Below are 15,814 nucleotides of genomic sequence, written 5' to 3'. Positions count from 1 at the left end.
GCCTTACAAATAGCTATGAAAAGATGAGAGGTGAAAAGCCAAGGAGAAAAGGAAAGATATAAGCATCTGAATGCAGAGTTCCAAAGAATAGCAAGAAGAGATAAGAAAGCCTTCTTCAGCGATCAATGCAGAGAAGTAGAGGAAAACAGAATAGGAAAGACTAGAGATCTCTTCAAGACAATTAGAGATACCAAGGGAACATTTCATGCAAAGATGGGCTCAATAAAGGACAGAAATGGTATGGACCTAACAGAAGCAGAAGATATTAAGAAGAGGTGGCAAGCATACACGGAAGAACTGTACAGAAAAGATCTTCACGACCCAGATAATCATGATGATGTGATCACTCGTCTAGAGCCAGACATTCTGAAATGTGAAGTCAAGTGGGCCTTAGAAAGCATCACTACGAACAAAGCTAGTGGAAGTGATGGAATTCCACTTGAGCTGTTTCAAATCCTGAAAGATGATGCTGTGAAAGTGCTGCACTCAATATGCCAGCCAATTTGGAAAACTCAGCAGTGACCACAGGACTGGAAAAGGTCCGTTTTCATTCCAGTCCCAAAGAAAGGCAATGCAAAAGAATGCTCAAACTACTGCACAGTTGCACTCACCTCACATGCTAGTAAAGTAATGCTCAAAAATCTCCAAGCCAGGCTTCAGCAATACGTGAACCGTGAACTCCCTGATGTTCAAGCTGGCTTTCGGAAAGGCAGAGGAACCAGAGATCAAATTGCCAACATCCACTGAATCATGGAAAAAGCAAGAGAGTTCCAGAAAAACATCTATTTCTGCTTTATTGACTATGCCAAAGCCTTTGACTGTGTGGATCACAAAGAGCTGTTGGAAAATTCTGAAAGAGATGGGAATACCAGACCACCTAACCTCTCTCTTGAGAAATCTGTATGCAGGTCAGGAAGCAACAGTTAGAAGTGGACATGGAACAACAGACTGGTTCCAAATAGGAAAAGGAGTATGTCAAGGCTGTATACTGTCACACTGCTTATTTAACTTCTATGCAGAGTACATCATGAGAAACGCTGGACTGGAAGAAACACAAGCTGGAATGAAGATTGCCGGGAGAAACATCAAGAACCTCAGATATGCAGATGACACCACCATTATGGAAGAAAGTGAAGAGGAACTCGAAAGCCTCTTGATGAAAGTGAAAGAGGAGAGTGAAAAAGTTGGCTTAAAGCTCAACATTCAGAAAACGAAGATCATGGCATCCGGTCCCATCACTTCATGGGAAATAGATGGGGAAACAGTGAAATAATGTCAGACTTTATTTTTTGGGGGGCTCCAAAATCACTGCAGATGGTGACTGAAGCCATGAAATTAAAAGACGCTTACTCCTTGGAAGAAAAGTTATGACCAACGTAGATAGCATGTTAAAAAGCAGAGACGTTACTTTGCCGACTAAGGTCCATCTAGTCAAGGCTGTGGTTTTTCCTGTGGTCATGTATGGATGTGAGAGTTGGACTGTGAAGAAGGCTGAGTGTCGAGGAATTGATGCTTTTGAACTGTGGTGTTGGAGAAGACTCTTGAGAGTCCCTTGGACTGCAAGGAGATCCAACCGGTCCATTCTGAAGGAGATCAGCCCTGGGATTTCTTTGGAAGGAATGATGCTAAAGCTGAAGCTCCAGTACTTTGGCCACCTCATGCAAAGAGTTGACTCATTGGAAAAGACTCTGATGCTGGGAGGGATTGGGGGCAGGAGTAGAAGGGGACGACTGAGGACGAGATGGCTGGATGGCATCATGGACTCTATGGTCGTGAGTCTGAGTGAACTCCAGGGGTTGGTGATGGACAGGGAGGCCTGGTGTGCTGCGATTCATGGGGTCGTAAAGAGTCGGACACGATGAGTGACTGAACTGAACTGATCTTGGGTAGCATGCATATTGTAACTATTATTTCAATCCATGAGCATGAATTATCTTTCCATTTTTTAGTATCTTCAGTTTTTCTCATCTTTGCCTTACAGTTTTCAGTGTACAGGTTTTTCAGCCCCTTGGTAAAATTTATTCTTAGGTCTTTTGCCTGGTAAAAATTTATTGGTTGCTAGACAGTATAAATTTTATTTTGTTGAATGCTAGATATTTTTGTATTCTGGTAAATATTCTTGATCTTTGTTTTGGGACACAGTTCTTTGGAAACAGTTTTGTCATTCTGGGTCTTGCCCTTAATATTTGTTAAGGGAGAGAAGTTTAGTGTTTAGTGCTGACTATATGTCACTGCTGAGACTCTTCTGAGTACTCTGCTCATCTCTCTGTGAAATGAAGTTTTAAATGTGCCTTCTGGGAAAGGGAACTCTACACAATCTCTGAGTACTCATTCTTCTAATCCTTTCAGGTGGGTTTCTTCCTGATCTTAGGTATTTTCCTTACATGCATGTACTGATCAATACTGAGTGAGTCGAGAGGGTCATTTTGCAGAGCTCCATCATTTTCTTTCCCTGCTACCCTCTTCTCTGTTACTCAGTCGTTGACTCTAGCTACACTAGTCTCCCTGGAGTCTTGCTTCTGTCTCCTTAAGTTGGGGTCCATCAGACTCTTCCTTTGTCACAGCCTGGAAGCTTTTACCAAAGCTCAGCTTCTGTGTTTTCTGTCTCTTGGGGATATCTGTTGCCTCACCATGTCCAGTGTCTTGAAAACCATTGTTTGATTTTTGTTCAGTCTTTTATTTGTTTCAGACAAGGGAGTAAAGTTGATCTCTATTCCATCTGCTGGAAGTGAAAGGACTTTTGTTTTAATTAACTTTTAATTATAGAAATCTGAAGCAACTGCAAAAATATAGAGATTGGGATGATGCGTCCCCATGTACCCATCACCAATTACAGATGTAAGCATCTGTAATTACCCTCTCAGAGCCAGTGTTGTGTTGTCTTCTAACATTTTTCCTCTCTCTCTCAACCCTTCTGAATTATTTTGAACCTAATTATATCATCTCAACCCCAGATATGTTAGTACATATCTCTATTATATACCCGAGCAGTTCCTCAGAGGTGTAGCCACAATACTATTTCCATACCTAAAAGTGCTTATTTCTTAGAACCTTTTAATGTTATGTTTTCTTTAAGATATTCCCAATAGTCTCACAGTTTTGCTTTCTTGTTTTTAAAGTTGGTTTGTTTGAAAGAGGATCCAAATAAAATTTACATATTCTTTTTAAATTATTGGGCTAGCCAAAAAGTTCATTTGAGTTTTTCTGTTACAACTTACAGAAAAACCTGAATGACCTTTTTGCCTAGCCCTACAGCAAGATGTTAGGAGGGGTGAAATTGCATTTAGAAGCAAACCCCATACCTGCCAGAGATGCTCAGAGGGCTCAAACAAACCCCAGGACCCAGAGACTCCACAGAGACTGAGACAGAACTGTGTTTGAGTGTCTCCTGCAGAGGTCCAGGTCAGCAGTGGACTGCCGCAGAGGCAGGGGCTCTGGGTGCAGCAGACCTGGGTGTGGCAGAAGCCCTCTTGGAGGAGGTCACCATTAACCCCACCATAGAGCCTCCAGATCTTACACAGGATTGGGAAAACAGACTCTTGGAGGGCACAAAGAGAAACTTGTGCCAGGACCCAGGAGAAAGGAGCAGTGACTTCACAAGAGACTGACTCAGACTTACCTGTGAGTGTCCAGGAGTTTCTGGCAGAGGCTTGGGTTGGTGGCAGCCTACTGCAGGGTTGGGGGCACTGAGTGTAACAGTGCATGCATGGGACCTTTTGAAGGAGGTCACCATTATCTTCATTATCTCCACCATAGTTTGGCCCCAGGTAAATAATAGGGAAAGAACACAGCTCCACCCATCAACAGAAAATTGGATTAAAGATATACTGAGTGTGGCCCCGCCCATCAGAATAAGACCCAGTTTCTCCCTCAGTCAGTCTCTCCCATCAGGAAGCTTCCACACGCCTCTTATCTTTCTCCATCAGAGGGCAGACAGACTGAAAACCACAATCATAGAAAACTAACCACTCTCATCACATGAACCACAGCCTTGTCTAACTCAATGAAACTATGAGCCATGCCGTTTAGGGCTACCCATCCAAGATGGACAGGGCATGGTGGGAAATTCTGACAAAACGTGGTCCACTAGAGAAGGGATGGCAAACCACTTCAGTATTCTTGCCTTGAGAACCCCATGAACAGTTTGAAAAGGCAGAAAGATAGGACACTGAAAAATGAACTCCCCAGGTCAATAGGTGCCCAATATGCTACTGGAGATCACTGGAGAAATAACTCTAGAAAGAATGAAGAGATGGAGTCAAGGTAAAAACAGCACCCAGTTGTGGATGTGACTGGTGATGGAAGGAAAGTACAGTGCTGTAAAGGGCAATATTGCATAGGAACCTGGAATGTTAGTTCCATGCTGCTCCTGCAGCAATCGAGGCAAATTGGAAGTGATCAAACAGGAGATGGCAAGAGTAAAGGTCGACATTTTAGGAATCAGCGAACTAAATGGACTGGAATGGGTGAATTTAACTCAGATGACCATTATATCTACGACTGTGGGCAAGAATCCCTTAGAAGAAATGTAGTAGTCATCATAGTCAAGGAAAGACTTCGAAATGCAGTACTTGGATGCAGTCTCTAAACCGACAGATATCTCTCTTCGTTTCCAAGGAAAACCATTCAATATCACAGTAATCCAAATCTGTGCCCACCAGTAATGCTGAAAAAGCTGAAGTTGAATGGTTCTATGAAGACCTACAAGACATTCTACAACTAATACCCCCCAAAAGATGTCCTTTTCATTATAGGGGACTTGAATGTAAAAGTAGGAAGTTAAGAGATACCTGGAGTAACAGGCAAATTTGGCCTTGGGGTACAGAATGAAGCAGGGCAAAGGCTCATGGAGCTTTGCCAAGAGAACACACTGGTCATAGCAAACACCTTTTTCCAACAACACAAGTGAAGACTCTACACATGGACATCACCAGATGGTCAATACCAAAATCAAATTGATTATATTCTTCGTAGCCAAAGTGGAGAAGCTCTCTACAGTCAGCAAAAACAAGACTGGGAGCTGACTGTGGCTCAGATCATGAACTCCTTATTACCAAATTCAGACTTAAATTGAAGAAAGTGGGGAAAACCACTAGACCACTCAGGTATGATGTAAATCAAATCCCTCATGATTATACAGTGGAGGTGAGAAATAGATTCAAGGGATTAGATCTGATAGAGTGCCTGAGAACTATGGATGGAGGTTTGTGATGCTGTACAGGAGACAAGGATCAAGACCATTCCAAAGTTGAGTTCAGTCGCTCATTCGTGTCTGACTCTTTGCGACCCCATGAATTGCAGCACGCAAGGCCTCCCTGTCCATCACCAACTCCCGGAGTTCACTCAGACTCATGTCCATCGAGTCAGTAAGGCCATCCATCCATCTCATCCTCTGTCATCCCCTTATCCTCCTGCCCCCAATCCCTCCCAGCATCAGAGTCTTCTCTTCTGGGTCAACTCTTCTCATGAGGTGGCCAAAGTACTGGAGTTTCAGCTTCAGCATCATTCATTCCAAAGAACACCCAGGGCCAGTCTCCTTCAGAATGGACTGGTTGGATCTCCTTGCAGTCCAAGGGACTCTCAAGAGTCTTCTCCAACACTATGGTTCAAAAGCTTCAATTCTTCGGCACTCAGCCTTCTTCACAGTCCAACTCTCACATCCATACATGACCACAGGAAAAACCATAGCCTTGACTAGACGGACCTTAGTCAGCAAAGTAATGTCTCTGCTTTTTAATATGCTGTCTAGGTTGGTCATAACTTTTCTTCCAAGGAGTAAGCATCTTTTAATTTCATGGCTGCAATCACCATCTGCAGTGATTTTGGAGCCCAAAAAAGTAAAGTCTGACACTGTTTCCCCATGATTTAAAGACTCTGATGCTGGGAGGGATTGGGGGCAGGAGGAGAAGGGGACGACCCAGGATGAGATGGCTGGATGGCATCATGGACTCAATGGACGCAAGTGTGAGTGAACTCCGGGAGATGGTGATGGACAGGGAGGCCTGGTGTGCTGTGATTCATGGGGTTGCAAAGAGTCGGACACTACTGAGCAACTGAACTGAATGGGACCAGATGCCATGATCTTCGTTTTCTGAATGTTGAGCTTTAAGCCAACTTTTTTAGACTCTGCTTTCACTTTCATCAGGAGACTTTATAGTTCCTCTTCACTCTCTGCAATAAGGGTGGTGTCATCTGCATATCTGAGGTTTTTGATATTTCTCCCGGCAATCTTCATTCCAGCTTGTGCTTCTTCCAGTCCAGCATTTCTCATGATGTACTCTGCATATAAGTTAAATAAGCAGGGTGACAGTATACAGCCTTGACAGACTCCTTTTCCTATTTGGAACCAGTCCGTTGTTCCATGTCCAGTTCTAACTGTTGCTTCCTGACCTGCATATAGGTTTCTCAGGAGGCAGGTCAGGTGGTCTGGCATTCCCATCTCTTTAAGATATTTCCACAGTTTAATGTGATCCACACAGTCAAAAGGTTTTGGCCTAGTCAATAAAGCAGAAATAGATGTTTTTCTGGAACTCTCTTGCTGTTTCCATGATCTAGCAGATGTTGACAGTTTGATCTCTGGTTCCTCTGCCTTTCCGAAAGCCAGCTTGAACATCAGGGAGTTCACGGTTCATGTATTGCTGAAGCCTGGCTTGGAGAATTTTGAGCATTACTTTACTAGTGTGTGAGATGAGTGCAGCTGTGCGGTATTGTGAGCATTTTTTGGCATTGCCTTTCATTGGGATTGGAATGAATACTGACCTTTTCCAGTCCTGTGGCCACTCCTGAGTTTTCCAAATTTGCTGGCATATTGAGTGCAGCACTTTCACAGCATCATCTTTCAGGATTTGAAATAGCTCAACTGGAATTCCATCACCTCCACTAGCTTTGTTCGTAGTGATGCTTTCTAAGGTCCACTTGACTTCACATTCCAGGATGTCTGGCTCTAGATGAGTGATCACACTATTGTGATTATCTTGGTTGTGAATATCTTTTTTGTACAGTTCTTCTGTGTATTCTTGCCACCTCTTCTTAATATCTTCTGCTTCTGTTAGGTCCATACCATTTCTGTCCTTTATTGAGCCCATCTTTGCATGAGATGTTCCCTTGGTATCTCTAATTGTCTTGAAGAGATCTCTAGTCTTTCCTATTCTGTTGTTTTCCTCTACTTCTTTGCATTGATCACTGAAGAAGGCTTTCTTATCTCTTCTTGCTATTCTTTGGAACTCTGCATTCAGATGCTTATATCTTTACTTTTTTCCTTTGCTTTTTGCTTCTCTTCTATTCACAGCTATTTGTAAGGCTACCTCAGACAGCCATTTTGCTTTTTGCATTTCTTTTCCATGGGGATGGTCTTGATCCCTGTCTCCTGTACAGTGTCACAAACCTCCGTCCATAGTTCATCAGGCACTCTATCTATCAGATCTAGTCCCTTAAATCTGTTTCTCACTTCCACTGTATAATCATAAGGTATTTGATTTAGGTCATACCTGAATGGTCTAATGGTTTTCCATACTTTCTTCAATTTAAGTCTGAATTTGGCAATAAGGAGTTAATGATCTGAGCCACAGTCAGCTCCTGGTCTTGTTGTTTTTGACCTTATAGAGCTTTTCCATCTTTGGCTGCAAAGAGTATAATCAGTCTGATGTTGGTGTTGACCATCTGGTGATATCCATGTGTAGAGTCTTCTCTTGTGTTGTTGGAGAAAGGTATTTGCTATGACCAGTGCATTTTCTTGGCAAAACTCTGTTAGTCTTTGCCCTGCTTCATTCTGTATTCCAAGGCCAAATTTGCCTGTTACTTCAGGTGTTTCTTGACTTCCTACTTTTACATTCAAGTCCGCTATAATGAAAAGGACATCTTTTTGGGGTGTTAGTTCTAAAAGGTCTTGTAGGTCTTCATAGAACCATTCAGCTTCTTCAGCGTTACTGGTTGGGGCATAGACTTAGATTACTCTGATATTGAATGGTTTGCCTTGGAAAGGAACAGAGATCATTCTGTCATTTTTAAGATTGCACACAAGTACTACATTTCGGACTCTTTCTTTGACTATGATGGCTACTCCATTTCTTCTAAGGGATTCCTGCCCACAGTAGTAGATATAATGGTCATCTGAGTTAAATTCACCCATTCCAGTCCATTTTAGTTCGCTGAGTCGTAAAATGTCGATGGTCACTCTTGCCATATCCTGTTTGATCACTTCCAATTTGCCTTGATTCATGGACCTGACATTCCAGATTCCTATGCAGTATTGCTCCTTACAGTATCGGACCTTGCTTCTATCACCAGTCACATCCACAACTGGGTAATGTTTTTGCTTTGGCTCCATCCCTTCATTCTTTCTGGATATTTCTCCAGAAAATCTCCACTGATCTTCAGTAGCATATCGGACACCTATTGACCTGGGGAGTTGCTCTTTCAGTATCCTATCATTTTGCCTTTTCATACTGTTCATGGGATTCTCAAGGCAAGAATACTGAAGTGGTTTACTATTCCCTTCTCCAGTGGACCACATTCTGTCAGACCTCTCCACCATGACCCGCCCATCTTGGGTGGCCCCATTGGCATGTCTTAGTTTCATTGAGTTAGACAAGGCTGTGGTCCTAGTGTGATCAGATTGATTAGTTTTCTGTGATTATGGTTTCAGTGTGTCTGCCCTCTGATGCCCGCGCAGCCACCGCTCCTTGGACGTGGGGTTGCTCTTCCTGGCTGCAGCCCCTGGCCTTGGGCGTGGGGTAGGTCCTCCCCGTCACTGCCCCTGACCTCGGATGTGGGGTAGCTTCTCTTGGCTGCTCCTGTGCTATGGCAGCCTGGCACTCTCGGCCGCTGTCCCTGACCTCGGAAAAAGAAATGCAGAAAGGCAAAATGGTTGTCTGAGAAGGCCTTACAAATAGCTCTGAAAAGAAAAGAAGCGAAAGGCAAAGGAGAAAAGGAAACATATACCCATTTGAATGCAGAGTCCCAAGGAATAGCTAGGAAAGATAACAAAGCCTTCCTCAGTGATCAATGCAAAGAAATAGAGGAAAACAACAGAATGGGAAAGACTAGAGATCTCTTCAAGACACAGATACCAAGGGAACATTTTAGGCAAAGATGGGCTCGATAAAGGACAGAAATGGTATGGATTTAACAGAAGCAAAAGGTGTTGAGAAGAGGTGGCAAGAATACACAGAAGAACTGCACAAAAAAGATCTTCATGAGCCAGATCACCACGATGGTGTGAATACTCACCTAGAGCCAGACATCCTGGAATGTGAAGTCAAGCAGGCTTTAGAAATCTTCACTACGAACAAAGCTAGTGGAGGTGATGAAATTTCAGTTGAGCTATTTCAAATCCTAAAAGATGGTTCTGTGAAAGTGCTACACTCAGTGTCACTCAGCAGTGGCCACAGAACTGGAAAAGATCAGTTTTCATTCCAATCCCAATGAAAGGCAGTGCCAAAGAATGCTCAAACTACTGCACAGCTGCACTCATTTCACACACTACTTAAGTAATGCTCAAAATTCTCCAAGCCAGGCTTCAGCAGTACATGAACCGTTAACTTCCAGGTGTTCAAGCTGGATTTAGAAAAGGCAGAGGAACCAGAGATCAAATTGCCAGCATCCGTTGGATCATGGAAACAGCAAGAGAGTTCCAGAAAAACATCTACTTCTCCTTTATTGACTATGCCAAAGCCTTTGACTGTGTGGATCACAATAAACTGTGGAAAATTCTGAAAGAGATGGAAATACCAGACCGCCTGACCTCCCTCTTGCAAAATCTGTATGCAGGTCAAGAAGCAACAGTTACAAGTGGACATGGAATAACAGACTGGTTCCAAATCCTGAAAGCAGTCATGGCTGTATATTGTGGCCCTGCTTATTTAACTTCAGTGCAGAATCATGAGAAGCCCTGGAGTGAATGAAGCACAAGCTGGAATCAAGATTGCTGGGAGAAATATCAGTTATCTCGATATGCAGATGATACCACCCTTATGGCAGAATGTGAAGAGGAACTAAAAAGCCTCTTGATGAAAGTGAAAGAGGAGAGTGAAAGAGTTGACTTAAAACTCAAAATTCAGAAAACGAAGATCATGGCAGCTGGTGCCATCACTTCATGGCAAGTAGATGGGACACAGTGAGAAACTATTTTTGAGGGCTCCAAAATCACTGCAGATAGTGACTGCAGCCATGAAATTAAAAAAGATGCTTGCTCCTTGGAAGAAAAGTTATGACCAACCTGAACAGCATATTAAAAAGCAGAGATATCACTTTGACAACAAAGGTCCATCTAGTCAAAGCTGTGGTTTTTCCAGTAGTCATGTATGGGTATGAGAGTTGGAGTATAAGGAAAGCTAATTGCCAAAGAATTGATGCTTTTGAACTGTGGTGTTAGGGAAGACTCTTGAGAGTCTCTTGGACTGCAAGGAGATCCAACCAGTCCATCCTAAAGGAATATTCATTGGAAGGACTGATGCTGAAGCTGAAACTCCAGTACTTTGGCTACCTGATGCGAAGAGCTGACTCACTGGAAAAGTCCCTGATGCTGGGAAAGGTTGAAGGCAGGAGGAAAAGGGGACAACAGAGGATAAGTTGATTGGATGGCATCACCGACTCAATGGATAAGTTTGAGCAATCTCCGGGAGTTGGTGATGGACAGGAAGGCCTGCCATGCTGCAGTCCGTTGGGTCCCAAAGAGTCTGACACGATTGAGTACCTTAACTAACTGAAACAATTCCTTCGCACTTTGGACTCAATTACTAGTCTCTTGACATCATAAACCATATTGTAAGAGGAACTTTCTCTTTGGTTTCTCTAGTCCCATTCATTGCTTCTCCTTCCTATAGCCACCAGTTTTCTCCTACGAGCACTTTTGATCCATGTTGCTTCTTCCTAAAATGTATATGTGGTGATGCCAATCTTAAGCTCAAAAACCTTCAATGAATAAACAAGGTGCAGAAAAATGTGTATGGTATGCCTTTCTTTCTGTAAAAACTTAAAGTAGTACGTGCTTATGCATCTATAGACTGCCTGAAGAAGGCTACGGAAGTTACCGACACTGGTTGCTTTCTAAGAGGGACGGTAGATGACTGAAGTGAGAAAAGGACAGATTTTTCCTATTATATTTTGTTTGAGTTCTTTTATTTATATAATTATGTTTATTCATTTTAAGTAAAAAGAAAAAATTTAAAATAAGTACTGAGTAAGTTATAAGAGCATGCACTTGGTATTCAGGAACCTTCTACTCTGTGGGTCCCCTTTCCCTTTTGTTTCCAGCCAGGATGCACCTCACCTGGGCGGTGTTTAACAGGATTTTTCAGCGTGGTCTTGGTTGTTACAGAGTCTGGAGATTACTACCAGTATTGATGCAGGGTCCCAGGATTCTGAATTTCTTGTAGTGCTTAGTGTGGTTCTGCCTAAAATGCCTTTAGGCCACCTTTGAGGATCATTTTTCTCCCCAGGGAATCTAATATTTTATCCATTCTTTGATTTTGTGTTCTGCCTAAGTTTCAGTTTTCCCATTCCTTTGATGTGCCATTCTTTCTATACTAAATATCTTTTTCATTTGTCTTCATCTGTCCGTTAAAACTATATTGCCTGTTTTTAGGTATTTGTATGTATAAATTATTTTTCACTTGAGATTTGAGCTATTTAGGGGGAGAGATATACTTCCTGGAGTTTTTGTAATCTTTATGAAGTTTGACTCTGTGTGTGTTTCGATAAAAAGGGATATGGTAATGTAGCTACTCAATATATTCTGGATTGTTGTGGCAATTAAAATTAATGCTTGTAAGGAATTTAAAACAGTATGTAATGTAGATTACAATGTGTTATATGATGCTTTATATGTAGTAGGCATTCATTCAGTTAAGTTTTTGAAATGTTTGGAGTATTGATGAATAAATCAGTGAACATTATTCTTAGATTTCTGAGATTAATGTAAATACAAACTAGGTTTTATTTTTTTTTCACAACCAGTATTCATTAATCCATTCAAGAAATAATTGTTTCCTGTGCACTGGCCGTGGTGTGAGTTTTCGGAAACACATGGTGACTAAAGGCCATGTTCTTTTAAGAAGTTTACAGATATACTTCCTTATGAAAATATGAGTTCTGTGAGAGTAGAAGAGGGAGGAGCCTAAATTAATTTTGCTGGAACAGTAAATGTCAGCTTTATCTGATTGAAAATAAGTCTGAAGGATGTCCTGTGGTATACCAAATTATTATAATTTATTTTGCTTGCCCTTGACAAAGACTTGGCCACTGTATCCAACATGATAATCTTAGCTGCCAACATGGTTTTTCCTAACAATAGCAATAATAATCAGTGATTGTCTTTACCTCATGTTAATGGGATTTTGTTAATATTTTATCCATTCTTTGGTTTTGTGGTCTACCTAAGGTTTAGTTTTCCCATTCCTTTGATGCACCATTCTTTCTATACTAAATATCTTTTTTGTTCGTCTTTACTTGTCTGGTAAACAGTGTCAGACTTTATTTTTTTGGGTTCCAAAATCACTGCAGATGGTGATTGCAGCCATGAAATTAAAAGATGCTTACTCCTTGGAAGAAAAGTTATGACCAACCTAGATAGTATATTCAAAAGCAGAGACATTACTTTGCCGACTAAGGTCCATCCAGTCAAGTTTATGGTTTTTCCTGTGGTCATGTATGGATGTGAGAGTTGGACTGTGAAGAAGGCTGAGCACCGAAGTATTGATGCTTTTGAACTGTGGTGTTGGAGAAGACTCTTGAGAGTCCTTCGGACTGCAAGGAGATCCAACCAGTCCATTCTGAAGGAGATCAGCTCTGGGATTTCTTTGGAAGGAATGATGCTAAAGCTGAAACTCCAGTACTTTGGCCACCTCATGCGAAGAGTTGACTCATTGGAAAAGACTTTGATGCTGGGAGGGATTGGGGGCAGGAGGAGAAGTGGACGACGGAGAATGAGATGGCTGGATGGCATCACAGACTCGATGGATGTGAGTCTGAGTGAACTCTGGGAGTTGGTGATAGACAAGGAGGCCTGGCGTGCTGCAGTTCATGGAGTCGCAAAGAGTCGGACATGACTGAGCAACTGAACTGAACTGAAACCTACATTGCCTGTTCTTAGGTATTTATATGTGTAAATTATTTTTCAATTGAGATTTTGAACTAATTGTAGGGAGAGATATACATCCTGGTAAGTTTTTGTAATCTTTATGAAGTTTGTGTGTTAGTCTGTTAATCTCTGAGAGCTTGAAATTGAGTTTTGTTGTTTCAAGTGATGGTTCTGTTTATATAATGATTACTGTAAAGTTAAGTATATTGCAGCATTTCTCTTAGTTTTTGAACTGTGGTGTTGGAGAAGACTCTTGAGAGTCCCTTGGACTGCAAGGAGATCCAACCAGTCCATTCTGAAGGAGATCAGCCCTGGGATTTCTTTGGAAGGAATGATGCTAAAGCTGAAACTCCAGTACTTTGGCCAGTTTAAGTTTTGAATTTCACTGTTATTAGGAGAGAGGCTTCAAAATTTGTCTAATTCCTGAATTTAATATTTGTGATTTTATATTTAGAATTGTTTGTATTTCTCTACGTATTAGGTATTAACGCCACAAAAGTTGGAATTCTTACGAGCCCAAATACAACAAGAGCTGGAAACTCCAATGAGAGAACGTTTTAGGAATCTAGATGAAGTAAGTAATTTGTATTTATATTTTCATTAGACTGTGAAAGGCTTGATGAGAAAAGCATCATTTTCCTACTCAAAAGCCCTGCAGTGGTTTCCATTCTTACTCTTAGTCCTGAAAGTGCCCTTCGAGACTGCACAGGATAAGATCCTGTTCCTCCGTCCACATTAACCTTGTTGGTGTTTCTTTGGTACTCTAGAAGTGGTACAGTTCGAGACTTTGCCGTAGCTGTTACTCCGGCCATGTATCTCTTGGTTAACTTTCTCATCTTCAAGGCAGCTGAAATTTCACCTTCCCAGCAAGGCCTACTTTGACCTACTGCCTCCATTTAATATTGCAGCCTGCCTTTCCTATCACTCTTTAGATCTTTGGATGCCCATTTACCCTGCTCTACTTTTAATTTTTCTGTAATATTGATAATCTTCTAAATATGCTGTATATTTATTGTATCTGTTTTACATTTTTTCTCTTTGCAATTGCTAGAATGTAAGTTGCATGAGTAAAGGTAACTTCATTTGTTTTGTTTGACTGTTATACTCTGAATTCCTGAAACTCTTAGCATGCAGCAGGTGCTCAATTAATATTTGTTGAATAAAAGAATGAAATTCAGGCAACCTCAGAAAAGTGAAAATTTATTAGTTTTTCTTCAAATTGAGATGTCGCTCATATGTAATGTTAGTATAATGTGACTAATTGTTTGGTAAAAGAACAGGAAAAGATGGCAAATACTGACTATATTAGGTACTATGCTAGACATTTTATATATTACATTATTTGATAAATATACTGAACCTTATACATGCGAATGAATATTGTCCCCTTCACAATGGACCCCTTTGGAAAGCTGGAGTCTAGTGATACTGCCATTGAGCAAAATAGTTGTGGAATCCTCTTTTCCTAATGATTTTCTGGCTTGATAAATTCATTTTTTGAATATCATCCTTGTTGGTAACCAAAGCATTACAGTTTAGTGGTAGTAAACTATTTTGGGGGCTCCAAAATCACTGCAGATGGTAACTGCAGCCATGAAATTAAAAGATGCTTACTCCTTGGAAGAAAAGTTATGACCAACCTAGACAACATATTAAAAAGCAGAGACATTACTTTGCCAACAAAGGTCCATCTAGTTGAGGCTATGGTTTTTTCAATAGTCACGTATGGATGTGAGAGTTGGACTATAAAGAGAGTGCCAAAGAATTGATGCTTTTGAACTGTGGTGTTGGAGAAGACTTGTGAGAGTCTCTTGGACTGCAAGGAGATTCAACCAGTCCAGTCCTAAATATTCACCGGAAGGACTGATGTTGAAGCTGAAACTCCGAATACTTTAGCCACCTGATACGAAGAGCTGACTCATTTGAAAAGACCCTGATGCTGGGAAAGATTGAAGGCGGGAGCAGAAGGGGACAACAGAGGATGAGGTTTTTGGATGGCATCACTGACTCAATGGACATGAGTTTGAGTAAACTCTGGGAGTTGGTGATGGACAGGGAGGCCTGGCGTGCTGCAGTCCATGGGGTTGCACGAGTCAGAATGACTGAGAGACTGAACTGAACTGAGTAGATTTAATTTGGGGATATAACAAAATCACTTAACCTGAGTTAGATGATCAAGTTAAGTGAGAGGGTTTTTTTTTTTTTTTTTTTTAACTGAGGTATGTCCATAATAAAATCATGAAACCCACTTTCTTGGTCAATAAACTGGCTTAGAAATCTTTCAACTGAAGATTTACATACAGTGAGCTGAGTATTTTAGAAGGTGTGCTTTCCTTATTAATTCACTGATGCATGTTGAAATAGTGTCTCCTCCTTGCTCTTTTACCTAAGTTTTTCTTGAGATTCAGAATGCTATCAACTTTTTAGCGTTCGGGAGCAGAATTGGGTCATAGGTATTGCATGTGTTGTTGGTTAGTCAGGAGGGTTGAAGTTATACTTCAGACTGGTGTGTTGACTTGGACTATCATTATAACATTTGATTGAACCTTAGGTTATTATGCTAAGCATTCAGATAACTGTTTACATACTTAGAATTTGTCCTTTTTGACTTTTAAGATGGCATTTTATGTTACAGAATTAGTTTTTATTTTTATTATTTTTAAAAATTTGAATGTAATTGCTTTACAATATTGACTGTACAGCAATGTGAATCAACTGTATGTATACACATATAGC

At 41.1% G+C, this 15,814-nt stretch overlaps 1 protein-coding gene across 3 annotated transcripts in view; it reads left to right on the top strand.

Moving 5' to 3' along the window:
• The window catches only part of CEP83 (centrosomal protein 83), a 147,979-nt gene that overhangs the window by 69,844 nt on the left and 62,321 nt on the right, over window positions 1-15,814 (top strand). For all 3 annotated transcript variants that reach the window (XM_069584200.1, XM_069584198.1, XM_069584199.1), the window contains one exon: window positions 13,560-13,652. In XM_069584200.1, coding sequence (XP_069440301.1) covers window positions 13,560-13,652 — 93 coding nt within the window. The remainder of the gene's footprint in view (window positions 1-13,559; window positions 13,653-15,814) is intronic.

This window comes from Ovis canadensis, chromosome 3 (assembly GCF_042477335.2).
Source record: "Ovis canadensis isolate MfBH-ARS-UI-01 breed Bighorn chromosome 3, ARS-UI_OviCan_v2, whole genome shotgun sequence".
NCBI lineage: Eukaryota > Metazoa > Chordata > Mammalia > Artiodactyla > Bovidae > Ovis > Ovis canadensis.
The sequence above is the reverse complement of the archived record's forward strand: the minus strand, read 5'-3'. Positions and strand labels throughout refer to the sequence as shown.